General features: G+C 48.5%; 1 protein-coding gene across 5 annotated transcripts in view; it reads right to left on the bottom strand.

Annotated features, from left to right (window-relative positions):
* The window catches only part of ulk4 (unc-51 like kinase 4), a 615462-nt gene extending 588717 nt beyond the window's left edge, over positions 1–26745 (bottom strand). Inside the window, exons 1-7 of one of the 5 annotated variants that reach the window (XM_070880300.1) lie at positions 26669–26745; positions 23465–23625; positions 19117–19216; positions 16052–16191; positions 9386–9548; positions 7065–7166; positions 4426–4509 (exon numbers count right to left, since the gene is read on the bottom strand). In XM_070880300.1, the coding sequence (XP_070736401.1) occupies positions 4426–4509; positions 7065–7166; positions 9386–9548; positions 16052–16191; positions 19117–19216; positions 23465–23602 (727 nt within the window). In that variant the 5' untranslated portion in view covers positions 23603–23625; positions 26669–26745. The other 4 variants (XM_070880304.1, XM_070880303.1, XM_070880301.1 and 1 more) reach the window with 4 other exon arrangements.
* Between the last annotated feature and the right edge of the window lie 935 nt (positions 26746–27680).

Raw genomic sequence — 27680 nt, 5'->3', positions numbered from 1 at the left:
AAGTGTCACTCTTTTTCAGGCACACCTGGCAGCTAATACATTGGCCCTGAAATTCCGATGTCCCGGGTCCGTACGAAGTTTCTACGTAACCGGGAAGGCATCGGAAAAGCCGGGTTTCAGCGCGCAATGCGCATGCGCTGAAAACCGGCTTTTCCGATATATCAAGTTGCTGGCTTCACAGATCTCGCGCATATCGGGAGCGAGGACACTGCAGGGCAAGATTTCCGAGATTTACGCATATCTTGCCCGGCAAATATCTTTTAAAATCTTGCGCCTGAAAATGCAGGCATATAGCCTACCGTTACAGGCACAAGTGTTTAAAAATACTGAAACATTTAAAATAAAGTTATAAAAACACATTTTATTTTTAAAAACCCTCCCCACTACGGTAAGTTTATTTTAGGGCTTAATTAAAAAAACTTTATAAAAAATATATTTTTCCGATTTTTTTTTTTTAAGAACTTTAATTTAAATGAATGTTAAATATGTAGTTTCTTTTCTTTTTTTTTTAAATTGTGTTTTGGGTGTTTGGGGGGGGGTTCTCATTCATAGTAATAGGAGTTCCGGGCTTACTATACTGAGAATCTAGACTACACCTGATTGGCTGCTGTCTCCAGCTCCCGGCCTGCGCATGTCTCCACGTGCACACGCTGCGCTGTGCAGTCACGGGAGGCCTCAGGCTCGGAAGTTCCAACGGGCGCAGCAGCAACAGGTAAGTGTGCATCTTTTTTCCCTATTTCACTTGTTTGCCCGGGGGAAGAGCTCAACCGGAATTTCAGGCCCATTAAGATTTTTGCAGGCATCCACACAAGCACCAAGGTAAGTGGACTCTCCTTTCCTCATTCCCTGTGGAAGTTATGGCACACAGGATTGCACGGGAAATACGGCCCAGAAACAGGCCATTGGGCCCAACCAGTCCATGCTGGCGTTTATGCTCCACTCGAGCCTCCTCCAGTCTTTCCCCATCTAACTCTATCAGCATAACCCTCTATTCCCTTCTCCCCCATATACTTGTCCAGCCTCCCCTTAAATACATCGATACTATTCCCCTCAACCCCTCCCTGTGGCAGCGAGTTCCACATTCTCACCACTCTCTGGGTAAAGTAGTTTCTCCTGAATTCCCCATTGGGTTTCTGGGTGACTATCTTATATTGATGGCCTCTAGTTATGCTCTTCCCCACAAGTGGAAACATTCTCTTGGTATCCACTCATCAAAATCATTCATCATTTTAAAGACCTCTATTAGGTCACCCCTCAGCCTTCCTTTTTCAAGAGAAAAGAGACCCAGCCTGTTCATCCTTTCCTGATATGTATACCCTCGCATTTCTGGTATCATCCTTGTAAACCTTCTCTGCACCCTCTCCAGTGATTCTATATCCTTTTTATAATATGGCAACCAGAACTTTACAAAGTGCCCCAAGTGAGGTCTAACCAAGGTTCGATACAGGTTTAGCATAACTTCCCTACTTTTCAATTCTATCCCTCTAGAAATAAACCCGAGTGCTTGGTTTGCATTTTTTAATGGTCTTGCTAACCTGAGTCGCAACCTTTAGTAATGTGTATTTGTATCCGAGATCCCTTTGTTCATCTACCCTACCCAGACTCGCACCCTCCAAGTAACAAGTAACCTCCCTATTCTTCCCACCAACATGTAATCCCTCACATTTATCAGTGTTGAACTTCATTTGCCGATTATATGCCCATTCTACAAGTGTTTCATTACCCATTCAGGGATACAAGATAACACGTTTCTCTTTCCACTGCACTCTTGCGTGCAAGGCACATTTGCAGAATATTGGCACATTATGCAGCGAATCAAGATATAACTTATACCCGCTGGAAAGAAAAGTAGGAAGAGGAACAATAACTTACAATTATATGGTACCTACACGCACCAACATTAGTGTCCTCCACCAGGCCAACATCCCCAGCATCGAAGCATTTACCACACTTGATCAGCTCCGTTGGGCAGGCCACATTGTCCGCATGCCAGACACGAGACTCCCAAAGCAAGCGCTCTATTCAGAACTCCTTCACGGCAAATGAGCCAAAGGTGGGCAGAGGAAACGTTACAAGGACACCCTCAAAGCCTCCCTGATAAAGTGCAACATCCCCACCGACACCTGGGAGTCCCTGGCCAAAGACCGCCCTAAGTGGAGGAAGTGCATCCGGGAGGGCGCTGAGCACCTCGAGTCTCATCGCCGAGAGCATTCAGAAACCAAGCGCAGGCAGCGGAAGGAGCGTGCGGCAAACCTGTCCCACCCACCCTTTCCTTCAACCCCTGTCTGTCCCACCTGTGACAGAGTCTGTGGCTCTCGTATTGGACTGTTCAGTCACCTAAGCACTCATTTTAAGAGTGGAAGCAAGTCTTCCTCGATTCCGAGGGACTGCCTGTGATGGTGATTAATGCAATAAACAATCCAAGGCACTTTAAAAATGGAAAATAGGTGGCTGAAAAGGCACCGAGCTGTGGAGGTAGAGATTAGGAGGGCTGACCAAAAGTTTGATCAAAAAGTTCAGAGTTAGGAAAGTTTGAAGGAGAGAGTTCCAAAGAGTAGGACCGAGGCTGCCAAAGGCTCTGGCACCAATGGGGAAGGAGATAAATAAACAGCCAGAATCCGAAGCATCAAAGGTTGTGGAGAGATACAAAGCAGGTGGAACGTGGCATGGCCACGAAGGAATTTGATGATGATGATTATCATTTTTGATTTAATATCTTGAAAGACAGGAAGTCAGTCAATGCAAGTCAGCAAAGTTGGGGGTGATGGGGGTGGAACAAAGTTGGGGGTGATGGGGGTGGAACAAAGTTGGGGGTGGAATGGGGCCACCTGAGTTTTGGATAAGCTGGAAGTTATGGAGAGCAGAAGTGGGGAGGCATTGATCTCTGCCCTAGCAGGAGCTTTGAATTAGTCAAGTCTAGAGGGGCAAAAGCATGAGCAAGATTTTTGGTAGCCATGGCACTGAGGGAGGACAACATTTACCCCACCCCCTTTAAACCTCGGATTCTGGCTGTTTACGTATCTCATCCCCATTGGCCTTTGATTGGACTTTGTTATCTCCAGACTTGACGATTCCAACACACTCCTGGCTGGCCTCCCACATTCTACCCTACGAAAACTAGAGGTGATCCAAAACTCGGCTGCCCCATGTCCTAACTCGCACCAAGTCCCGCTCACCCATCACCCACTGTGCTCGCTGCTCCGTGTCCTAACTCGCACCGAGTCCCACTCACCCATCACCCCCTGTGCCCCATGTCCTAACTCGCACCGAGTCCCGCTCATCCATCACCCCCTGTGCTCGCTGCTCCGTGACCTAACTCGCACCGAGTCCCACTCACCCATCACCCCCTGTGCTCGCTGCTCCGTGACCTAACTTGCACTGAGTCCCACTCACCCATCACCCCCTGTGCCCCATGTCCTAACTCGCACCGAGTCCCGCTCATCCATCACCCCGTGCCCCATGTTCTAACTCGCACCAGGTCCCACTCACCCATCACCCCCTGTGCTCGCTGCTCCGTGTCCTAACTTGCACTGAGTCCCACTCACCCATCACCCCCTGTGCCCCATGTCCTAACTCGCACCGAGTCCCGCTCATCCATCACCCCGTGCCCCATGTCCTAACTCGCACCAGGTCCCACTCACCCATCACCCCCTGTGCTCGCTGCCCCGTGTCCTAATTCGCACCGAGTCCTGATCACCCCTCAGCCCCTGTGCTCGCTGACCTACATTGGCTCCCGGTTAAGCAATGCCTCGATTTCAAAATTCTTTATTTTCAAATCCCTCCATGGCCTCGGCCCCTCCCTATCTCTGTAATCTCCTTTAGCCTCACAACCCCCTCCCATCGCCCTCTCTCCCCCCCGCCCTCCCCACCCAAAGATGTCTGCACTCCTCTGATTCCGCCCTCGATCAACTCTATTATAATCAGAATCATTGGTGGCCGTGCCTTCTGTTGCCTGGACTCCAAGCTCTGGAACTCCCTGCCTAAACCTCTCCGCCTCTCTACCTCTCTGATTCCTTCACAAAAACTGTTCTCGGCAGAGGAAATGCAGCCCTGGAACTCAACAAAGAGGGAATTGCTGTTTTAGTTACAAAGTCAAATGTGAACTTCAAAGCTATAATCAAACTGGAGGTTCGAGATCATCCCTCCATACAGGCCTCATAATTAAAAATATTTCCAGTGGAAAAATATCTCAATTTAAATGACCAGTTAATTTTCATATTTCAAGACGCTCCTTATAACCTACCTCTTTGACTAGGCTTTTGGTCATCAGCCCTAATTTGTGGCTCAATGGCAAATTTTCTGTCTCATAATACTCCTGTGAAGCGTCTTGAGACGTTTTACTACGTTAAAGGCGCTATATAAATACAAGTTGTTGTTGTTGTTTATCAAGTATGCTTTACAAAATATTCTGAAAAATGACTGAACCTTGAGGTTTGGGTGCTGCTGGATCTTCGTACAAAATCATCTCGACCAACTCGGAAAAGCTTTGCGAGAAAAATGGTGGTTTTCCTGTCGAAGAAACATAGCAACCGTGAGCAACAAGCTGTTACCAACAACACAACAATGTTCCAGGCCTCTGCTCAAGCGCCACACTCCAAGCGTCAATACGTAAGCACCTTCAGAAAAAACATCTGAATAATTTATTGCTATCTCAATCTCTCCAAGTTTTAACTTGTTCAACTGTGCTGCTGAATTGCACAAGAATTTAGTTTAAAATACTTCATAACCATGTCAGAATTTACTTTAAAAAGAACATAAGAATCAGGAGCAGGAGTCGGCCATTCGGCCCCTCGAGCCTGCTCTGCCATTTATTAAGATCACGGCTGACCTTCGACCTCAACTCCACTTTCCCGCCCGATCCCCATATCCCTCGATTCCCCGAGAGTCCAAAAATCTATCGATCTCAGCCTTGAATATACTCAACGACTCAGCATCCACAGCCCTCTGGGGCAGAGAATTCCAAAGATTCACCACCCTCTGAGTGAAGAAATTCCTCCTCATCTCAGTCCTAAATGGCCGACTCCTTATCCTGAGACTGTGACCCCTGGTTCTCGACTCCCCAGCCCGGGGGAAACATCCTCTCAGCATCTACCCTGTCAATCCCCCTCAGAATCTTGTATGTCTCACTGAGATCACCTCTCATTCTTCTAAAATCCAAAGAATATCGGCCCAATCCACTCAATCTCTCAACTTTTTGTTTTCTCCCCTCACCTTTAGAATGTTTATGTTCAACAAGGGGAAGGATGTCAGTACTGGAGAATTAACTTTTTCCCATTTCAAGGACCCAGTGGCAGCACGAAATACCTCTAGGTCAGTAACAGTGTAGCCAGATGCAGAGCTAAGCTTCAATATGCCCCAGCGAAAACATCGTCAGAGCAGTGACTTCTGCACCGGCGGGACATTTCTCCATTTCCCATACCAGGGGGGATTCCTAAGCAAAATGGTCAATTATTGTTGAATTGGAGAAAGTTTAGTGCTTTAGTGCCAAACTCTTCCCTTACAGACAACAGATGGAGAAGGTTTTCACCCCCGTCAGTCTGTACAGGATTTAAACCTCGGTCCCAGAGATGACACACGAGCGTCTCACACTGTGCTCCCTCCCCCCCCCCGCCAGTTCCCCAAGCTGGGCTCTGTTTAATAGCGAGCTGAGACAGGTATTTTGGTAGCATGTGCCCTGGAGTTCCAAAAAGCCGAGGATGCTGACAAAACTGACTTCGACACAACAGGCAATATTATAATCAAACAGAGGTGAGGTAATGCCCTGAAGGCTCATAAAAGCAGTCACAAGGGTTAGCCATGCACACCAGGAAGATTATAGAGTCAAACATCCAGTCTACGTTAAGTTAGCAGATATCAACAATCGGTCAGCGATGGCAAAACAACAAGCAGAGTTCCCTAACCGGATTCAATCAGTCGCCGACAGATGCATGCACACTGAGCTTACTGTCACGGACAACTCTAGGCATTACACATCATAGAAAACGTAAAAGCACAGGAATCAATTATATAGTGCAATGTTTTGTTAGAACACTAAGTGTCAGGTGTGTCTCAGTTGGCAGCACCTTCGCCTCTGAGTCAGAAGGTTGTAGGTTCAAGTCCCACTCCAGGGAAGTGAGCGCAAAATCTAGGCCGACACTCCCAGTGCAGTGGAGTGCTGAGGGAGTGCTGCACTGTCGGAGGGGCAGTACTGAGGGAGTGTTGCACTGTCGGAGGGACAGTACTGAGGGAGTGCTGCACTGTCGGAGGGGCAGTACTGAGGGAGTGCCGCACTGTCGGAGGGGCAGTACTGAGGGAGTGTTGCACTGTCGGAGGGACAGTACTGAGGGAGTGCTGCACTGTCGGAGGGGCAGTACTGAGGGAGTGCCGCACTGTTGGAGGGGCAGTATTGAGGGATGCTGCACTGTCGGAGGGGCAGTAACTGAAGGAGTGCCGCACTGTCGGAGGGACAGTACTGAGGGAGTGCTGCACTGTCGGAGGTGCCATCTTTCGGATGAGACGTTAAACCGAGGCCCGGTCTGCTCTCTCAGGTGGATGTAAAAAATCCCACGGCACTATTTTGAAGCAGAGCAGGGGAGTTCTACCCGGTGTCCTGGGACCAATATTTATCCCTCAATCAACATCACTAAAAAACAGATCATCAGCACATTGCTGTTTGTGGGAGCTTGCTGTGTGCACAAATTGGCTGCCGCGTTTCATACATAACAACAGTGACTACACTCCAAAAAGTACTTTATTGGTTGTAAAGCGCTTCCTGACGTCCGGTGGTCGTGAAAGGTGCTATAGAAATGAACGGTTTTTTTCGATTAAATGCAGCAGCAGAATGGTGATTAAATCGCATTTCCGTGAAGTTGTAGCACCTAAAGTTTCCACATTTTTCAAAGTGACATGGGCGTGTACATTAGCACTGCCCTGGTTCAGAGTTTTGAAAATGCAGAAATATGAAATAAAGTCATAGATGAGGAAGGTTGGACGAATCACAAACACCACACAACATAAAACTTGGGACTTTTCAATTACGTGCTGGTAGAAGGAAAGATTTCAAGTGAACATGTTCAAAAACCAACCTGAAAACATCTCGTACAGGACACAGCCCAGGGACCATAAATCACTGACTGAAGAACACTCTTCACCCGTCAGAACCTCTGGAGCCATGTATACTGAAGATCCTAAAAGGGAAACGCATCAAATGAAACGTATCGAAATACCTTGAACAGAACTCAATTATAGTTACTGCAAACACAGGCCTTTCACGGGGGTGGTGCGGGGGGGGAACATTGCTACAAGGAAAAGAGAACACGAGTCAACGCCAATGGCGATCAATTAATCAAGTCCTTGGGCTCTAATGCTCATTGTAGTCTCTTTTAGCCATTTACATTCAGCTCAAGCAACCTGGAATTGAATCCACTACCTGGGTTCAAATCTGGAAAATGCATGTATTTATTCAAATAACTATAATCGCCTATTTAACTTCAGGAGTGTCAGTTGTGGCTCAGTGAGCAGCACTGTCGCCCGAGTCAGAAGGTTGTGGGTTCAAGTCCCACTCCAGAGACTTGAGCACAAAAATCTAGGCCGACACTCCAGTGCAGTACTGAGGGAGTGCCGCACTGTCGAAGGGACAGTACCGAGGGAGCGCTGCACTGTCGGAGGGGCAGTACTGAGGGAGCGCTGCACTGTCGGAGGGGCAGTACTGAGGGAGTGCCGCACTGTCGGAGGGACAGTGCTGAGGGAGTGCCGCACTGTCGGAGGGGCAGTACCGAGGGAGCGCTGCACTGTCGGAGGGGCAGTACTGAAGGAATACTGCACTGTTGGAGGTGGCGTTTTTCGGATGAGACATTAAACCGAGGCCCCGTCTGCTCTCAGGTGGATATAAAAGATCCCGTGGCACTATGTCGAAGAGCAGGGGCGTTCTCCCCGGTGTCCTGGGGCCAATATTTATCCCTCAATCAACATCACCAAAACAGATGATCAAGATATTATCACACTGCTGTTTGTGGGAGCTTGCTGTGCACTAATTGGCACCTGGGTTTCCTACGTTACAAATGTGACTACACTTCTTAAGTATTAAGTTGGCAAAGTTCAGCTAGACTGCTAAGTTAAACGAGACAAGACAAGCCTGTTCACCTACACCAGTGCCCTATGTTCCTGCTTGCAACAGTTAAGGAAAACACTCAATTGTTGCGAAAAGTTGTTTTTGTCGATGACTCAGTTGGCAAATTAACGGTCTGGTGTGGAACTGAGCCACTGAGGCACTAGAAGGTATGTGTTCGATGCTGCATTACCTGATCTCAGCAGAAATAGTTACAGAGGTGCTAGAACTGGCCTCGGTGTCCCATTGTTAGAGAGAGACAAAATAAACAATCACGGTTCCCAATCTTGATTACTATTCAGCCAGTCCTACCAGAAAGTACACATTTGGGCTTTGGACAGCATCATGCTCATCTATGGCAAAAGGTCATCGACCTGAAACGTTTCTATAATGGGAGGATATCGAGAGGTGTGGAGGAACAAAGGGACCTTGGAGTGCATGTCCACTGATCCTTAAAGGTCGCAGGACACGTCGATAAGGTGGTTAAGAAGGCATACGGGATACTTGCCTTTTTTTAGCCAAGGCATAGAATACAAGACCAGGGAAGTTATGCTAGAGCGGTATACAGGTACAACACTAGTTAGGCCGCAGCTAGAGTACTGTGTGCATTATAGGAAGGATGTGATTGCACTAGAAAGGGTGCAGAGGAGATTTATGAGGATGTTGTCAGGACTGGAAAATTTTAGCTATGAGGAAAGATTGGATAGGCTAGGGTTGTTTTCCTTGGAACAGAGGAAGCTGAGGGGAGATCTAATTGAGGTGTATAAAATTATGAGGAGAAAGAGTGGATGGAAAGGAGCTATTTCCCTTAGCAGAGGGGTCAACAACCAGGGGGCATAGATTTAAAGTAATTGGGGGGAGGTTTAGAGGGGTGATAAGGAAACATTTTTTCACCCAGAGGGTGGTGGGGGTCTGGAACTCACTGCCTGAAAGGGTGGTAGAGGCAGGAACCCTCACCACATTTAAAAATTACTTGGATGTGCACCTGAAGTGCCGTAACCTACAGGGCTACGGACCGAGAGCTGGAAAGTGGGATTAGGCTGGGTAGCTCTTTGTCAGCCGGCGCAGACACGATGGGCCGAATGGCCTCCTTCTGTGCTGTAAATTTCTGTGATTCTATGATTCTCTCTCCACAGATGCTGCCTGACCTGCTGAGTATTGACAGCATTTTCAGTTTTTATTTCATGCTCCGCTACCATCGGACACCCGTGGACTTCCAGTAATGTAGGTTTAAAAGTGATCTCAAATTTCACATCATCCACGGGCCTTATTTAGGAGAACTTCATGAGAGACGGTTACCTCGAGCCCGACTTTTAGACTTCTTCCTTTGTGTGCCTTCATTGCTTTCCCCGACACCTTCTTCTGCACCAATCATTGAAAAGAATTCATCTAGATTCTCTCCTTCGGCTTTGGCTAGGCTGAAGTTACTGTATTTCAAAGTACCCGGTCCATCCAGCAAAATCTAGACAAGGAAGGGCATAAGAATTTGAGAAAATAGTAATGCTGCAGGCAATGTTTCTTCGAATGTTTCCTTAGCTGAGAGGTCAACAACCAGGGTGCATAGATTTAAAATAATTGGGGGGAGGTTTAGAGGGGAGTTGAGTGGATATGTGTGGTGGGGGGGTCTGGAACTCACTGCCTGAAAGGGTGGTAGAGGCAGAAACCCTCACCACATTTAAAAAGTACTTGGATGTGCACCTGAAGTGCCGTAACCTACAGGGCTACGGACCGAGAGCTGGAAAGTGGGATTAGGCCGGATAACTCTTGAGCGGACACGATGGGCCGAATGGCCTCCTTCCGTACAGTAAATTTCTATGATTAATCTTTTTTGGGCCTCGCAGCCCATTCATTATTCCGCACGTGTGCGTTTTTTTTCCATTTAAAAGCCGGTGAGCCAGCTGCGTGCGAGCTCCAGAGCTGTGTGGCTTCATGGGAACATTGGCCGCAGGTGGAAATGTGAAAAAACACGCACAATCTTCAGAAAAATCATGTATTTTTTTTTTAAACTACCCTTTACATTTTTTTGTGCCACAGGTGAGATTTAAATTTGCCTCCTTGAATCCCACACGATATTACCACTTACAACAACAACTTGCATTTATCTAGCAACTTTAATATCGTACAACATCTCTCGGCAATTTAGAGGCACAAGGGGGAGGGGGGAAATGGACATCCAGCCAAAGAAGGTTTTGGGGAGGGGCGTCATCGTCGCTGGGTCACAATCCTGGAACTCCCTCCCTAACAGCACTGTGGGAGCACCTTCACCACACGGACTGCAGCGGTTCAAGAAGGCGGCTCACCACCACCTTCTCAAGGGGCAATTAGGGATGGGCAATACTGTAGCCTAGGCCTATATTCTCGAGAGTTTAGAAACATAGAAACATAGAAAATAGGTGCAGGAATAGGTCATTCGGCCCTTCGAGCCTGCAATGAGCCTTCGAGCCTTCGAGAAGAATGAGAGGTAATCTCATTGAAACATACAAAATTCTTACAGGGCTTGACAGGGTAGATGCTGAGAGGATGTTTCCCCCGGGCTGGAGAATCGAGAACCAGGGGTCACAGTCTCAGGATAAGGGGTTGGTCATTTAGGACTGAGCGGAGGAGGAATTTCTTCACTCAGAGGGTGGTGAATCTTTGGTATTCTCTGCCCCAGAGGACTGTGGAGGCTCAGTTGTCGAGTATATTCAAGACAGAGATCAATAGATTTTTGGATATTAAGGGAATCAAGGGATATGGGGATAGTGCAGGAAAGTGGAGTTGAGGTCTAAGATCAGCCGTGATCTCATTGAATGGCCGAGCAGGCTCAAGGGGCCGAATGGCCGATTTCTGCTCCTATTTCTTATGTTCTTAAACGAGGCCAATCCAATGAGCTGGAGAATGGAAGAGAGGTGCAGGAGGAAGATGCTATAGTCAATCAAGTCAGCATGGATTTGTGAAAGGGAAATCATGCTTGACAAATCTTCTGGAATTTTTTGAGGATGTTTCCAGTAGAGTGGACAAGGGAGAACCAGTTGATGTGGTGTATTTGGAATTTCAGAAGGCTTTCGACAAGGTCCCACACAAGAGATTAATGTGCAAAGTTAAAGCACATGGGATTGGGGGTAAGTGTGCTGACGTGGATTGAGAACTGGTTGGCAGACAGGAAGCAAAGAGTAGGAATAAATGGGTACTTTTCAGAATGGCAGGCAGTGACTAGTGGGGTACCGCAAGGTTCTGTGCTGGGGCCCCAGTTGTTTACATTGTACATTAATGATTTAGACGAGGGGATTAAATGTAGTATCTCCAAATTTGCGGATGACACTAAGTTGGGTGGCAGTGTGAGCTGCGAGGAGGATGCTATGAGGCTGCAGAGTGACTTGGATAGGTTAGGTGAGTGGGCAAATGCATGGCAGATGAAGTATAATGTGGATAAATGTGAGGTTATCCACTCTGGTGGTAAAAACAGAGAGACAGACTATTATCTGAATGGTGACAGATTAGGAAAAGGGGAGGTGCAACGAGACCTGGGTGTCATGGTACATCAGTCATTGAAGGTTGGCATGCAGGTACAGCAGGCGGTTAAGAAGGCAAATGGCATGTTGGCCTTCATAGCGAAGGGATTTGAGTACAGGGGCAGGGAGGTGTTACTACAGTTGTACAGGGCCTTGGTGAGGCCACACCTGGAGTATTGTGTACAGTTTTGGTCTCCTAACTTAGGAAGGACATTCTTGCTATTGAGGGAGTGCAGCGAAGGTTCACCAGACTGATTCCCGGGATGGCGGGACTGACATATCAAGAAAGACTGGATCAACTGGGCTTGTATTCACTGGATTCAGAAGAATGAGAGGAGATCTCATAGAACCGTTTAAAATTCTGATGGGTTTAGACAGGTTAGATGCAGGAAGAATGTTCCCAATGTTAGGGAAGTCCAGAACCAGGGGTCACAGTCTAAGGATAAGGGCTAAGCCATTTAGGACTGAGCTGAGGAGAAACTTCTTCACCCAGAGAGTGGTGAACCTGTGGAATTCTCTACCACAGAAAGTTGTTGAGGCCAATTCACTAAATATATTCAAAAAAGAGTTAGATGTAGTCCTTACTACTAGGGGGATCAAGGGGTATGGTGAGAAAGCAGGAATGGGGTACTGAAGTTGCATGTTCAGCCATGAACTCATTGAATGGCGTGCAGGCTCAAAGGGCCGAATGGCCTACTCCTGCACCTATTTTCTATGTTTCTATGAGGGTGTCCTTGTAACGTTTCCTCTGCCCACCTTTGGCTCGTTTGCCATGAAGGAGTTCCGAGTAGAGCGCTTACTTTTGGAGTCTCAAAGCACCCCCAAAGCTTCCCTGATAAAGTGCAAAATGCCCACCGACACCTGGGAGTCCCTGGCCAAAGACCGCCCTAAGTGGAGGAAGTGCATCCGGGAGGGCGCTGAGCACCTCGAGTCTCGTCACCGAGAGCATGCAGAAACCAAGCGCAGGCAGCGGAAGGAGCGTGCGGCAAACCTGTCCCACCCTCCCTTACCCTCAACCACTGTCTGTCCCACCTGTATTAGGGCCTGTGGTTCTTGTATTGCACTGTTCAGCCACCTAAGGACTCATTCTAAGAATGGAAGCAAGTCTTCCTCAATTCCGAGGGACTGCCTATGATGATGATGATGATGGTGAGTCAATCATGTCAAATGGCCGCAGAGGTCGAGGATGGAGAAGGGACTAATTAGCAATCTTGTTGTGCGAGGCCCCTTGGGGAAGAGTGACCATAATATGGTAGAATTCCTTATTAAGATGGAGAGTGACACAGTTAATTCAGAAACTAGGGTTCTGAACTTAAGGAAAGGTAACTTTGATGGTATGAGGCACGAATTGGCTAGATTAGACTGGCAAATGATACTTAAAGGGTTGACGGTGGATGGGCAATGGCAAACATTTAAAGATATGGACGAACTTCAACAATTGTACATGCCTGTCTGGAGTAAAAATAAAACAGGGAAGGTGGCTCAACCATGGCTTACAAAGGAAATTAAGAATAGTATTAATTCCAAAGAAGAGACATACAAATTAGCTAGAAAAGGTAGCAAACCGGAGGACTGGGAGAATTTTAGAATTCAGCAGAGGAGGACAAAGGGTTTAATTAAGAGGGGGGAAATAGAGTATGAGAGGAAGCTTGCCGGAAACATAAAAATTGACTGTAAAAGCTTCTATAGATATGTGAAGAGAAAAAGATTAGTGAAGACAAACATAGGTCCCTTGCAGTCGGATTGTGAATTTATAATGGGGAACAAAGAAATGGCAGACCAATTGAACAAATACTTTGGTTCTGTCTTCACGAAGGAAGACACAAATAACCCTCCGGATGTACTAGGGGACCGAGGGTCTCGTGAGAAGGAGGAACTGAAGGATATCCTTATTAGGTGGGAAATTGTGTTTGGGAAATTGATGGGATTGAAGGCCGATAAATCCCCAGGGCCTGACAGTCTACATCCCAGAGTACTTAATGAAGTGGCCCGAGAAATAGTGGATGCATTGGTGATAATTTTCCAACAGTCTATCGACTCTGGATCAGTTCCTATGGACTGGAGGGTAGCTAATGTAACATCACTTTTTAAAAAAGGACAGAGAGAGAAAACGGGTAATTATAGATCAGTTAGCCTGACGTCAGTGGTGGGGAAAATGTTGGAATCAATCATTAAGGATGAAATAGCAGCGCATTTGGAGAGCAGTGACAGGATCGGTCCAAGTCAGGATGGATTTACGAAGGGCAATTCATGCTTGACAAATCTTCTGGAATTTTTTGAGAATGTAACTAGTAGAGAGGACATAGGAGAACCAGTGGATGTGGTGTATTTGGACTTTTAAAAGGCTTTTGACAAGGTCCCACACAGGAGATTGGTGTGCAAAATCAAAGCAGATGGTATTGGGGGTAATGTACTGATGTGGATAGAGAACTGGTTGGCAGAGAGTCGGGATTAACGGGTCCTTTTCAGAATGATAGGCAATGACTACTGGAGTGCCGCAGGGCTCAGTGTTGGGACCCCAGCTCTTTACAATATATATTAATGATTTAGCTAATGGAATTGAGTGTAATATTTCCAAGTTTGCAGATGACACTAAACTGGGTGGCGGTGTGAGCTGTGAGGAGGACGCTAAGAGGCTGCAGGGTGACTTGGACAGGTTAGGTGAGTGGGCAAATGCATGGCAGATGCAGTATAATGTGGATAAATGTGAGGTTATCCACTTTGGGGGCAAAAACATGAAGGCAGAATATTATTTGAATGGCAGCAGATTAGGAAAAGTGGAGGTGCAGCGAGACCTGGGTGTCATGGTTCATCAGTCATTGAAAGTTGACATGCAGGTACAGCAGGCGGTGAATAAGGCAAATGGTATATTGGCCTTCATAGCAAGGGGATTTGAGTATTGGAACAGGGAAGTCTTGCTGCAGTTGTACAGGGCCTTGGTGAGGCCCCACCTGGAATATTGTGTTCAGTTTTGGTCTCCTAATCTGAGGAAGGACGTTCTTGCTATTGAGGGAGTGCATTGAGGGAGTGCAGCGAAGGTTCACCAGACTGATTCTCGGGATGGCTAGACTGACATATGAGGAGAGACTGGATCAACTGGGCCTTTATACACTGGAGTTTAGAAGGATGAGAGGGGATCTCATAGAAACATATAAGATTCTGACTGGACTGGACAGGCTAGACGCGGGAAGAATGTTCCCGATGTTGGGGAAGTCCAGAATCAGGGGACAGTCTTAGGATAAGGGGTAGGCCGTTTAGGACTGAGATGAGGAAAAACTTCTTCACTCCGAGAGTCGTTAACCTGTGGAATTTCCTGCCGCAGAGAGTTGTTGATGCGAGTTCATTGGATATATTCAAGAGGGAGTTAGATATGGCCCTCACGGCTGAACATAGAAACATAGAAACATATGTTTCTATGTTTCTATGAGTTCATTGGATATATTCAAGAGGGAGTTAGATATGGCCCTCACGGCTGAAGAGATCAAGGAGTATGGAGAGAAAGCAGGAAAGGGGTACTGAAGGAATGATCAGTCATGATGTTATTGAATGGTGGTGCAGGCTCGAAGGGCTGAATGGCCTGCTCTTGCACCTATTTTCTATGTTTCTATGTACAATGTCATTCATGACTCTGGTTGGAATAGTTTCAGTGCTACAGGAAGGATGGAAACCTGAATTTAATCACAATGTTATGGTGTAAAGCAAGGGGAGGGATTGGATGGAGTGCTTTCCCCAATTGCTTTTCTATTGGGAAAGGCCTGAAAGCACAACACCCTCCTGCCCTCTCGGGCTACCAATGGTTGCTATGTGCCGAGAGCCAGGAGAGGGCAGTGAGAAGGAGCATTATACAGAATTATACACTCACAGAACAGCCAAGTGCAGATTGGGCCGATACTGTCTGGAGTTTCGAAGAATGAGAGGTGATCTCATTGAAACATACCAGATTCTGAGGGGGATTGACAGGGTAGATGCAGGGAGGATGTTTCCCCCCGGGCTGGAGAGTCTAGAACCAGGGGTCACAGTCTCAGGATAAGGGGTCGGCCATTTAGGACTGAGATGAGGAGGAATTTCTTCACTCAGAGGGTGGTGAATCTTTGGAATTCTCTGCCCCAGAGGGCTGTGGATGCTGAGTCGTTGAGTATATTCAAGGCTGGGATCAATAGATTTTTGGACACTAAGAGAATCGAGGGATATGGGGATCGGGCGGGAAAGTGGAGTTGAGGTCGAAGATCAGCCGTGATCTTACTGAATGGCAGAGCAGGCTCGAGGGGCCGAGTGGCCGACTCCTGCTCCTAATTCTCATGTTAGAAGCAATCCAATTTCCAACTCAGAAAAATGTAACTCAGGTGTTCCATAATGCCAAGTAATGAATAACGTAACCATGGCAACAATGCTAAACCTTAGGAACCAAAGCACATTTATTATTCAACCATAACAGAAACTGCGAGACTTGCGTAACACAACAGTGTGCATTTACCTTGGCTGGGTTAAGGTCACAAAAAATGATGCCCAGTTCATGAATATGGCTCAAACCCGTCACCAAGTCAATACCGAACTCTCGAACTACATCTTCATGTAAATATTCGTCTTGGCCGATGACCATTGCCAATGAGCCTCCTGCAATAGACACCGCAGGATTAACAGTACGGAGGTAGTCGTAGAAAGATGGGAGAACACAACATACACCTGCGTAACGTGCTTTAAATACTGTCAACAGCACTGGCAATTGGATAAATAGCAATTTCCCAATCCAGCTGTAACACTCAGTGAGCATCATGACCGAGGGCAAAGGAGCAACAACAAGAAACACTATAGTTACAGAATTTACAGTTCTTCCTTTAATAACTTAATACGTTACAAGGACACCCTCAAAGCCTCCCTGATAAAATACAACATCCCCACTGACACCTGGGAGTCCCTGGCCAAAGACCGTCCTCAGTGGAGGAAGTGCATCCGGGAGGGCGCTGAGCACCTCGAGTCTCGTCGCCGAGAGCATGCAGAAAGCAAGCGCAGGCAGCGGAAGGAGCGTGCGGCAAACCTGTCCCACCCTCCCCTTCCCTCAACCACTGTCTGTCCCACCTGTGACAGGGACTGTGGCTCTCGTATTGGACCGTTCAGCCCCGAAGGACTCATTTTAAGAGTGGAAGCAAGTCTTCCTCGATTCCGAGGGACTGCCTATGATGTTGCAAGTCTTTTTATTTGTTTTACGGCACAGGCTGGATGGACCAGTTGGTCTTTTCCTGTCCGTCAGTTTTCACAGGTTTGTACGTTTCACCAAATGCCAAGGATGTTTCCCAACACACTCAACTGCTCCCCGAGTGCAGAACTTTTTACTGGCAATGCACTAAAATGATTAACACTAATTGGGTCAAGCTAATTTCTACATTTAATAGTTTGCTTGGAAATGTGCCAAACACCCAAACACAAGACGTTTCTATTTTTAATGTTTAGTGATGTGTAATTGAGAGTGACACAGAGACTGTCTTGAACAAAGAACATCTTATCTCGGGAGTAGTTTTTTAAATTACTGCTACATTAGTAACTGAAATAGGCACTGTACTAATCAATGAGAGCTCAAAGTCGCATGATAATTAATAACTGCAGAGGAATTCTGAACATATTAGCAAAGAAAGAAAGCAAACAAACCGAGGGAAGAATTACATACTGCCTCATGACGGTTGCAGGCAGTTAAGAAAGCAAATGGCATGTTGCCTTCATAGCGAGGGGATTTGAGTACAGGGGCAGGGAGGTGTTGCTACAGTTGTACAGGGCCTTGGTGAGGCCACACCTGGAGTATTGTGTACAGTTTAGGTCTCCTAACTTGAGGAAGGACATTCTTGCTATTGAGGGAGTGCAGCGAAGGTTCACCAGACTGATTCCCGGGATGGCGGGACTGACATATCAAGAAAGACTGAATCAACTGGGCTTGTATTCACTGGAGTTCAGAAGAATGAGAGGGGACCTCATAGAAACGTTTAAAATTCTGACGGGTTTAGACAGGTTAGATGCAGGAAGAATGTTCCCAATGTTGGGGAAGTCCAGAACCAGGGGTCGCAGTCGATGGATAAGGGGTAAGCCATTTAGGACCGAGATGAGGAGAAACTTCTTCACCCAGAGAGTGGTGAACCTGTGGAATTCTCTACCACAGAAAGTTGTTGAGGCCAATTCACTAAATATATTTAAAAAGGAGTTAGATGTATTACTTACTACTCGGGGGATCAAGGGGTATGGCGAGAAAGCAGGAATGGGGTACTGAAGTTGCATGTTCAGCCATGAACCCATTGAATGGCGGTGCAGGCTCGAAGGGCCGAATGGCCTACTCCTGCACCTATTTTCTATGTTTCTGTGACATCTCAGAAACATCCCGAAGCACCTCGCAAATAACAACTTGTATTTATATAGCGCCTTTAGCATAGTGAAACGTCCCAGGGCGCTTCACAGGAGTATTACGAGATAAAAAATTTGCCACTGAGCCGCATAGGTAGAAATTAGGGCGGGTGACCAAAAGCTTGGTCAAAGAGGTCGGTTTCAAGGAGCGTCTTGAAGGAGGAGAAGTAGAGAGGCGGAGAGGTTTAGGGAGGGAGTTCTAGAGCTTGGGGCCCAGGCAACAGAAGGCACGGCCACCAATGGTGGAGCGATTATAATCAGGGATGCTCAAGAGGGCAGAATTGGAGGCGCGCAGAGATCTCGGGGGTTGTGAGGTTGTGGGGCTGGAGGAGTTTACAGAAATAGGAAGGGGCGAGGCCATGGAGGGATTTGTAAACAAGGTTGAGCATTTTGAGCACAGGGATGAAGGGTGAGTGGGACTTGGTGCGAGTTAGGACACGGGTCAGTGAGCGCAGGGGGTGATGCGTGAGCGGGACTCAATGCGAGTTAGGACACGAGGTAGTGAGCACAGGGGGTGATGGGTGAGCGGGACTCGGTGCGAGTTAGAACACGGGGCACAGGGGGTGATGGGTAAGCGGGACTCGGTGCAAGTTAGGACACGAGGCGGTGAGCACAGGGGGTGATGGGTGAACAGAACTCAGTGCGAGTTAGCACACGAGCAGCCGGGTCAATCAATTACTCTGAACAGTAGCCTAATTTCCCAAAGCAAGATTCTAATTGGCATGAATGAACTACAGAAACAAGCGGGCCTGGCCTCGGTTTCATTCTATCGATGAGAAGGATCGTGTAGCACTCGCTCAGTGCTGCAGTGGGCTGTCGGCTGGATCATGTGATGAAGTCCCAGAGTGGGACTGGAACTGGAACCCACAACCTTCTTGCTTAGACATGACAGCTCCATCAACTGAGGCAAGCAGACACACAAGTTACAACCTATTTTACAATATTTTTCTCCACTTCATTAATGCACGGGTTGCAAATTCTTAAAACACTATCACACAGAGCAAGATACTGTGGGAAAAGAATTCCCAGCCTTTGACAGAGTAAACATTTGAACAGAGCATGCGATGCCCAATTACTATATGCAACAATTTAAAAGTTTAACGCATTTACACACATACCTCGATGTAATATTTTATACAGCATTTGAATTCTTACCTGTGCACAGTTCCACTACAAGCCAGAGGTGATTGCTAGTCTCATACCACTCATGGAATAATACGATATTCCGGTGCTCAATGCCATGAGTAAGACGCACCTACATAAAATATACAATTGCAAAACAAACATTTACCTTTTTATTGTTAAGCAAGATAGAAATTATGTTTTTTTTTGTGAATTGAGAAATCAAGATGACATCCACAATGCAGGAATATAAGAACATAAGGATACAAGAACATGAGCAATGGTGCAAGAGGGAGGGATTCAAATTCCTGGGACATTGGAACCAGTTCTGGGGGAAGTGGGACCTGTACAAAAGGGACGGTCTGCACTTGGGCAGGACTGGAACTGATGTCCTCTGGATAACATTTGCTAATGCAGTTCGGGAGCGTTTAAACTAATATGGCAGGGGGATGGGAACCTATGCAGCGAGATAGGGCGAAGTAATATGGAGTCAGAAACAGATGGTAGAAAGGTAAAAAGCAATAGTGGAAGGCCGAGTAAACAAAGGCAAGAAACAAAAAGGGCCACACTACATCAGAATTCTAAAAGGACAAAGGGTGTTAAAAAAACAAGCCTGAAGGCTTTGTGTCTTAATGCAAGGAGTATCCGTAATAAGGTGGATGAATTAACTGTGCAAATAGATGTTAACAGATATGATGTGATTGGGATTACAGAGATGTGGCTCCAGGATGATCAGGGCTGGGAACTCAACATCCAGGGGTATTCAACATTCAGGAAGGATAGAATAAAATGAAAAGGAGGTGGGGTAGCATTGCTGGTTAAAGAGAAGATTAATGCAATAGTTAGGAAGGACATTAGCTTGGATGATGTGGAATCTATATGGGTAGAGCTGCAGAACACCAAAGGGCAAAAAACATTAGTGGGTGTTATGTACAGACCTCCAAACAGTAGTAGTGATGTTGGGGAGGGCATCAAACAGGAAATTAGGGGTGCATGCAATAAAGGTGCAGCAGTTATCATGGGTGACTTTAATATGCATATATATTGGGCTAACCAAACTGGAAGCAATACTGTGGAGGAGGATTTCCTGGAGTGCATAAGGGATGGTTTTCTAGACCAATATGTCGAGGAACCAACTAGGGGGGAGGCCATCTTAGACTGGGTGTTGTGTAATGAGAGAGGATTAATTAGCAATCTTGCCGTGCGAGGCCCCTTGGGGAAGAGTGACCATAATACGGTGGAATTCTACATTAGGATGGAGAATGAAACAGTTAATTCAGAGACCATGGTCCAGAACTTAAAGAAGGGTAACTTTGAAGGTATGAGGCGTGAATTGGCTAGGATAGATTGGCGAATGATACTTAAGGGGTTGACTGTGGATGGGCAATGGCAGACATTTAGAGACCGCATGGATGAACTACAACAATTGTACATCCCTGTCTGGCGTAAAAAAAAATTTTTTTTAAAAAAGGGAAGATGGCTCAACCGTGGCTATCAAGGGAAATCAGGGATAGTATTAAAGCCAAGGAAGTGGCATACAAATTGGCCAGAAATAGCAGTGAACCCGGGGACTAGGAGAAATTTAGAACTCAGAAGAGAAGGACAAAGGGTTTGATTAGGGCAGGGAAAATGGAGTACGAGAGGAAGCTTGCAGGGAACATTAAGACGGACTGCAAAAGTTTCTATAGATATGTAAAGAGAAAAAGGTTAGTAAAGACAAACGTAGGTCCCCTGCAGTCAGAATCAGGGGAAGTCATAACGGGGAACAAAGAAATGGCAGACCAATTGAACAAGTACTTTGGTTCGGTATTCACTAAGGAGAACACAAACAACCTTCCAGGTATAAAAGGGGTCAGAGGGTCTAGTAAGGAGGAGGAACTGAGGGAAATCCTTATTAGTCGGGAAATTGTGTTGGGGAAATTGATGGGATTGAAGGCCGATAAATCCCCAGGGCCTGATGGACTGCATCCAAGAGTACTTAAGGAAGTGGCCTTGGAAATAGCGGATGCATTGACAGTCATTTTCCAACATTCCATAGACTCTGGATCAGTTCCTATGGAGTGGAGGGTAGCCAATGTAACCCCACTTTTTAAAAAAGGCTGGAGAGAGAAAACAGGGAATTATAGACCAGTCAGCCTGACATCGGTAGTGGGTAAAATGATGGAATCAATTATTAAGGATGTCATAGCAGCGCATTTGGAAAGATGTGACATGATAGGTCCAAGTCAGCATGGATTTGTGAAAGGGAAATCATGCTTGACAAATCTTCTGGAATTTTTTGAGGATGTTTCCAGTAGAGTGGACAAGGGAGAACCAGTTGATGTGGTGTATTTGGACTTTCAGAAGCCTTTCGACAAGGTCCCACACAAGAGATTAATGTGCAAAGTTAAAGCACAGGGGATTGGGGGTAGTGTGCTGACGTGGATTGAGAACTGGTTGGCAGACAAGAAGCAAAGAGTAGGAATAAATGGGTACTTTTCAGAATGGCAGGCAGTGACTAGTGGGGTACCGCAAGGTTCTGTGCTGGGGCCCCAGCTGTTTACATTGTACAGTAATGATTTAGACGAGGGGATTAAATGTAATACCTCCAAATTTGCGGATGACATTAAGTTGGGTGGCAGTGTGAGCTGCGAGGAGGATGCCATGAGGCTGCAGAGTGACTTGGATAGGTTAGGTGAGTGGGCAAATGCATGGCAGATGAAGTATAATGTGGATAAATGTGAGGTTATCCACTTTAGTGGTAAAAACAGAGAGACAGACTATTATCTGAATGGTGACAGATTAGGAAAAGGGGAGCTGCAACGAGACCTGGATGTCATGGTACATCAGTCATTGAAGGTTGGCATGCAGGTACAGCAGGCGGTTAAGAAAGCAAATGGCATGTTGGCCTTCATAGCGAGGGGATTTGAGTACAAGGGCAGGGAGGTGTTACTACAGTTGTACAGGGCCTTGGTGAGGCCACACCTGGAGTATTGTGTACAGTTTTGGTCTCCTTGCTATTGAGGGAGTGCAGCGAAGGTTCACCAGAATGATTCCCGGGATGGTGGGACTGACATATCAAGAAAGACTGGATCAACTGGGCTTGTATTCACTGGAGTTCAGAAGAATGAGAGATTGACTAGACTGGGTCTTTACTCGTTGGAGTTCAGAAGGATGAGGGATGATCTTATAGAAACATTTAAAATAATGAAAGGGATAGACAAGATAGAGGTTGTTTCCACTGGTCAGGGAGACTAGAACTAGGGGGCACAGCCTCAAAATACGGGGGAGCCAATTTAAAACCGAGTTGAGAAGGAATTTCTTCTCCCAGAGGGTTGTGAATCTGTGGAATTCTCTGCCCAAGGAAGCAGTTGAGGCTAGCTCATTGAATGTATTCAAATCACAGATAGATAGATTTTTAACCAATAAGGGAATTAAGGGTTACGGGGAGAGGGCGGGTAAGTGGAGCTGAGTCCACGGCCAGATCGGCCATGATCTTTTTGAATGGCGGAGCAGGCTCGCGGGGCTAGATGGCCTACTCCTGTTCCTAATTCTTATGTTCTTATGTTCTTAATCCCACTTACCAGCTCTAGGTCTGTAACCCTGCAGGTTACGGCATTTCAAGTGTCCACCCAAGCACCTTTCAAATGTGGTGGAGAAGATGTGGTAAATGAAGAGCAGGAATCAGAGCCGCCCCCAGGCGAATTATTTTCCAGTTTGGTCAGGGGATGCCAAGACCCATTACAGAACCCCACATTTTCCCCAATGGAGATCAACTCACTTCGCATTAGATGCTCCCAAGTCTCTACGGCACTGTTCATCATCATTATCATCGGCAGTCCCTCGAGTCGAGGGTGACTTGCTTCCACGCCAAAAAGTTCACAGATGTTTCAAGGAATGACCTAATATTCCAGATCCTGAACTACATCCTGAAGGGTGGAAGATGCCTGTGCGTGGATTTTTTTAACGTGGGGTGACCGTTGCACACCAGCCATCACACGGGCTTGACAAAGCTGGGTCTTGGTCCAGTGGCAAGGGTTAACCAAGAAGACTGGAGACCAGCTCTGCTGCACGGACCCAGTGCGCCCACATATTGCAGTGTGGGCTGGGCCTGTGCCGCCCCTGGGTCCTCGCCTCTTCTGGGCCCCGAACTCACGCCTCTCCTTAGCCCCGGTCACGTCCCTCTACAATCTACTGTACAAGCACTCTACAAGCACCGTACAACAGCATATAGCACATCCTGCACCAGCGTGAAACAAGACAGCCCAGAGATGGCCAAAGTGCAAACACCCCTCGGACTGCACGATAAACGCATATGGTGCATCTACAATGCTCTGTGCCTCCACGCAGGCTAAATTCTCTGATCTTCCAAACACTCCTGGTATTATTAAGCAATACTCACCCTATTAGTGATCTCTGGCCTTTTTGATTTGTCAATGCATAAAATTGCGACAAAATTGATAGTCCCCTTTCTTCTGCCTTTGTAAACCGTCGATTTATTTCCTTTCCCAATTTCCTCATAAAGGACAAAGTTTTCCATTTTTGTTGTTCTGAGTAGATCAACTGAAATAAGAACAAATAATTATAACCTTATACACAATTAGTCTTTATAAATCAATATTCTGCAGTTTTATAACAACTTGCATTTATAGAGCGCCTTTAACGTCCCAAGGCGCTTCACAGGATCGTCATAAAGCGCAATTTGACACCGAGTCACATAAGGAGATATTGGGGCAGGTGACCAAAAGCTTGGTCAAAGAGGCAGGTTTTAAGGAGCGACTTAAAGGAGGAAAGAGAGGCAGAGAAGCGGAGAGGTTTAGGGAGGGAGTTCCAGAGCTTGGGACCCAGGCAACAGAAGGAACGGCCACCGCTGGTGGAGCGATTATAATCAGGGATGCTCAGGGGGCAGAATTAGAGGAGCGCAGATATCTTGGGGCGGTTGTTGGGCTGGAGGAGATTACAGAGATAGGGAGGGGCAAAAATCAAAAACCGGGAACCAATGTAGGTCAGCGAGCACAGGAGTAATGGGTGAGCGGGACTCGGTGCGAGTTAGGACACAAGCAGCCGAGTTTTGGATCACCTCTAGTTTACGTAGGGTAGAATGTGGGAGGCCAGCCAGGAGTGTGTTGGAATACTCAAGTCTAGAGGTAACAAAGGCAAGGAGGAGGGTTTCAGCAGCGGATGAGCTGACACAAGGGCGGAGACGGACGATGTTACGGAGGGGGAAATAGGCGGTTTTAGTTATGCTGCGGATATGTGGTCAAAAGCTCATTTCGGGGTTAAATACAACACCAAGGTTGCGAACAGTCTGGTTCAGCCTCAGACAGAAGTTGGGGAGAAGGGTGGAGTCAGTGTCTCGGGAATGGAGTTTGTGGCGGGGACTGAAAACAATGGCTTCGGTCTTCCCAATATTCAATAGAAGAACATTTCTGCTCATCCAGAACTGGATGTGGGACAAGCAGTCGGACAATTGAGAGACCGAGGAGGGGTCGAGAGAAGTGGCGGTGAGGTGGAGCTGGGTGTCATCAGCGTACATGTGGAAACTGCTGATGCTGTGTTTCCGGATGATGTCGCCAAGGGGCAACATGTCGATGAGAAATAGGAGGGGCCAAGGATAGATCCTGGGGGGACACCAGGGGTAACGGTGTGGGGGCGGGAAGAGAAGCCGTTGCAGGTGATTCTCTGGCTACGATTAGATGGATAAGTGTGTCAGCTGTGGCTCAGTGGAGCACACTCGCATTGGAGTCAGAAGGTTAAGGGTTCAAGTCCCACTCCAGAGGGGCAGTACTGAGGGAGTGCTGCACTGTTAGAGGGGCAGTACTGAGGGAGTGCTGCACTGTCAGAGGGGCAGTACTGAGGGAGTGCTGCACTGTTAGAGGGGCAGTACTGAGGGAGTGCTGCACTGTTAGAGGGGCAGTACTGAGGGAGTGCTGCACTGTTAGAGGGGCAGTACTGAGGGAGCGCCGCACTGTCGGAGGGGCAGTACTGAGGGAGTGCTGCACTGTCGGAGGGGCAGTACTGAGGGAGCGCCGCACTGTCGGAGGGGCAGTACTGAGGGAGTGCCGCACTGTCGGAGGGACAGTACTGAGGGAGCGCCGCACTGTCAGAGGGGCAGTACTGAGGGAGTGCTGCACTGTCGGAGGGGCAGTACTGAGGGAGCGCCGCACTGTCGGAGGGGCAGTATTTCAGATGAGACGTTAAACTGAGGTCCTGTCTGCTCTCTCAGGTGTATATAAAATAATCCCAGAACCACTATTTTGAAGAAGAGCAGGGGAGTTCTCCCCGGTGTCCTGGGGCCAATATTTATCACTCAATCAACATCACTAAAACAGATTATCTGGTCATTATCACATTGCTGTGTGTGGGAGCTTGCTGTGCACAAATTGGTTGCCGTGTTTCCCACATTACAACAGTGACTACACTCCAAAAGTACTTCATTGGCTGTGAGGCGCTTTGGAACGTCCGGTGGTCAGGAAAGGCGCTATAGAAATGCAAGTCTGTCTTTCTAATACAGGCACACAGCAACCGACAATGTGCATAGAGAGAGACTGACACACTGAGTGAGGGCCCACTCTGACCCCTGGGTCCCGGCCTCACTGATCCCCCTGGCCCCTCACTCACACTCGCTCCCTCCCTCATTCACTCTCCCTCCCTCCCTCCCTCCCTCATTCACTCCCTCCCCCCTCCCTCCCTCCCTCATTCACTCCCTCCCCCCTCCTCTCATTCACTCCCCCTCCCTCCCTCCCTCATTCACTCCCTCCCCCTCCCTCATTCACTCCCCCTCCCTCATTCATTCCCCCCCTCCCTCATTCACTCCCTCCCTTCCCTCATTCATTCCCCCCTCCCTCCCTCCCTCATTCATTCCCCCCTCCCTCATTCATTCCCCCCCTCCCTCATTCACTCCCTCCCTCATTCACTCCCTCCCTCATTCACTCCCTCCCTCCCCTCATTCACTCCCTCCCTCCCCTCATTCACTCCCCCCCTCCCTCCTCACTCTCCCCTCCCCCCTCCCTCACTCTCCCCTCCCCCCTCCCTCACTCTCCCCTTCCTCCCTCCCTCACTCACTCTCCCCTCCCTCCCTCCCTCACTCTCCCCTCCCTCCCTCCCTCACTCTCCCCTCCCTCCCTCCCTCACTCTCCCCTCCCTCCCTCCCTCACTCTCCCCTCCCCCCTCCCTCACTCTCCCCTCCCTCCCTCCCTCACTCGCGCTCCCGCCTCTCCCGGGCCCCGGACCCCGGACCTCAGGAAACGCGCCGCATTCCCGGGCCCGCGGCCCCCGAGCCCCGGACCGCACCCACCCGCTGCCCCGGGGTCTCTCAGGCTCCCTGAGCCGGCTGTGGGTGAGCTGCCCTGCCGTGCCGTGCCCCGGCCGCTGTCCCCCTCCTGCAGGCTGGCAATGGCTCGGTCCCGGGTTACCATGGCGGCGGTTGCCCCGGTAACCGAGCCAGGCCCAGCCCGCCTGTCAATCAAAGTCTGCTCCCAGGCCCGGCTCAGAGCAACAGCAGCACCATGTCAAGAGATTGGGACATGAACATTTGCAATTCGTGTTTAAAAAGGGTTCAGTTATCATTTGAGGGTTTAGGTGGCTCAATGTATAACACCCTCACCTCTGAGTCTGCAGGTTGTGGGTTTAAGTCCTGCTCCAGTGCAGCACTCCCTCAGCGCTGCCCCTCCGACACTCCCACAGTACTGCCCCTCCGACAGTGCGGCGCTCCCTCAGTACTGCCCCTCCGACAGTGCGGCATTCCCTCAGTACTGCCCCTCCGACAGTGCGGCACTCCCTCAGTACTGCCCCTCCGACACTCCCTCAGTACTGCCCCTCCGACACTCCCTCAGTACTGCCCCTCCGACAGTGCGGCGCTCCCTCAGTACTGCCCCTCCGACAGTGCGGCATTCCCTCAGTACTGCCCCTCCGACAGTGCGGCACTCCCTCAGTACTGCCCCTCCGACAGTGCGGCACTCCCTCAGTACTGCCCCTCCGACAGTGCGGCACTCCCTCAGTACTGCCCCTCCGACAGTGCAGCGCTCCCTCAGTACTGCCCCTTGGGCTCCCTCAGCACTGCCCCTCCGACAGTGCGGCACTCCCTCAGTACTGCCCCTCCGACAGTGCGGGGCTCCCTCAGTACTGCCCCTCCGACAGTGCGGCGCTCCCTCAGTACTGCCCCTCCGACAGTGCGGCGCACCCTCAGTACTGCCCCTCCGACAGTGCGGCGCTCCCTCAGTACTGCCCCTCCAACAGTGCGGCGCTCCCTCAGTACTGCCCCTCCGACAGTGGGGTGCTCCCTCAGTACTGCCCCTCCGACAGTGCGGCGCACCCTCAGCACTGCCCCTCCGACAGTACGGTGCTCCCTCAGTACTGCCCCTCCGACAGTGCGGCACTCCCTCAGTACTGCCCCTCCGACAGTGCGGCACTCCCTCAGTACTGCCCCTCCGACAGTGCGGCACTCCCTCAGTACCGCCCCTCCGACAGTGCGGCACTCCCTCAGTACCGCAGTGGAATGTCAGCCTAGATTTTTGTGGTCAAGTCCATGGAGTGGGACTTGAACCCACAACCTTCTGACTCAGATGTGAGGGTGTTAACCACTGAGCCACTTCGAGTTGTAGCTACAGGAAACAATA

This window comes from Pristiophorus japonicus, chromosome 5 (genome assembly GCF_044704955.1).
Source record: "Pristiophorus japonicus isolate sPriJap1 chromosome 5, sPriJap1.hap1, whole genome shotgun sequence".
NCBI lineage: Eukaryota > Metazoa > Chordata > Chondrichthyes > Pristiophoridae > Pristiophorus > Pristiophorus japonicus.
The sequence above is the reverse complement of the archived record's forward strand: the minus strand, read 5'-3'. Positions and strand labels throughout refer to the sequence as shown.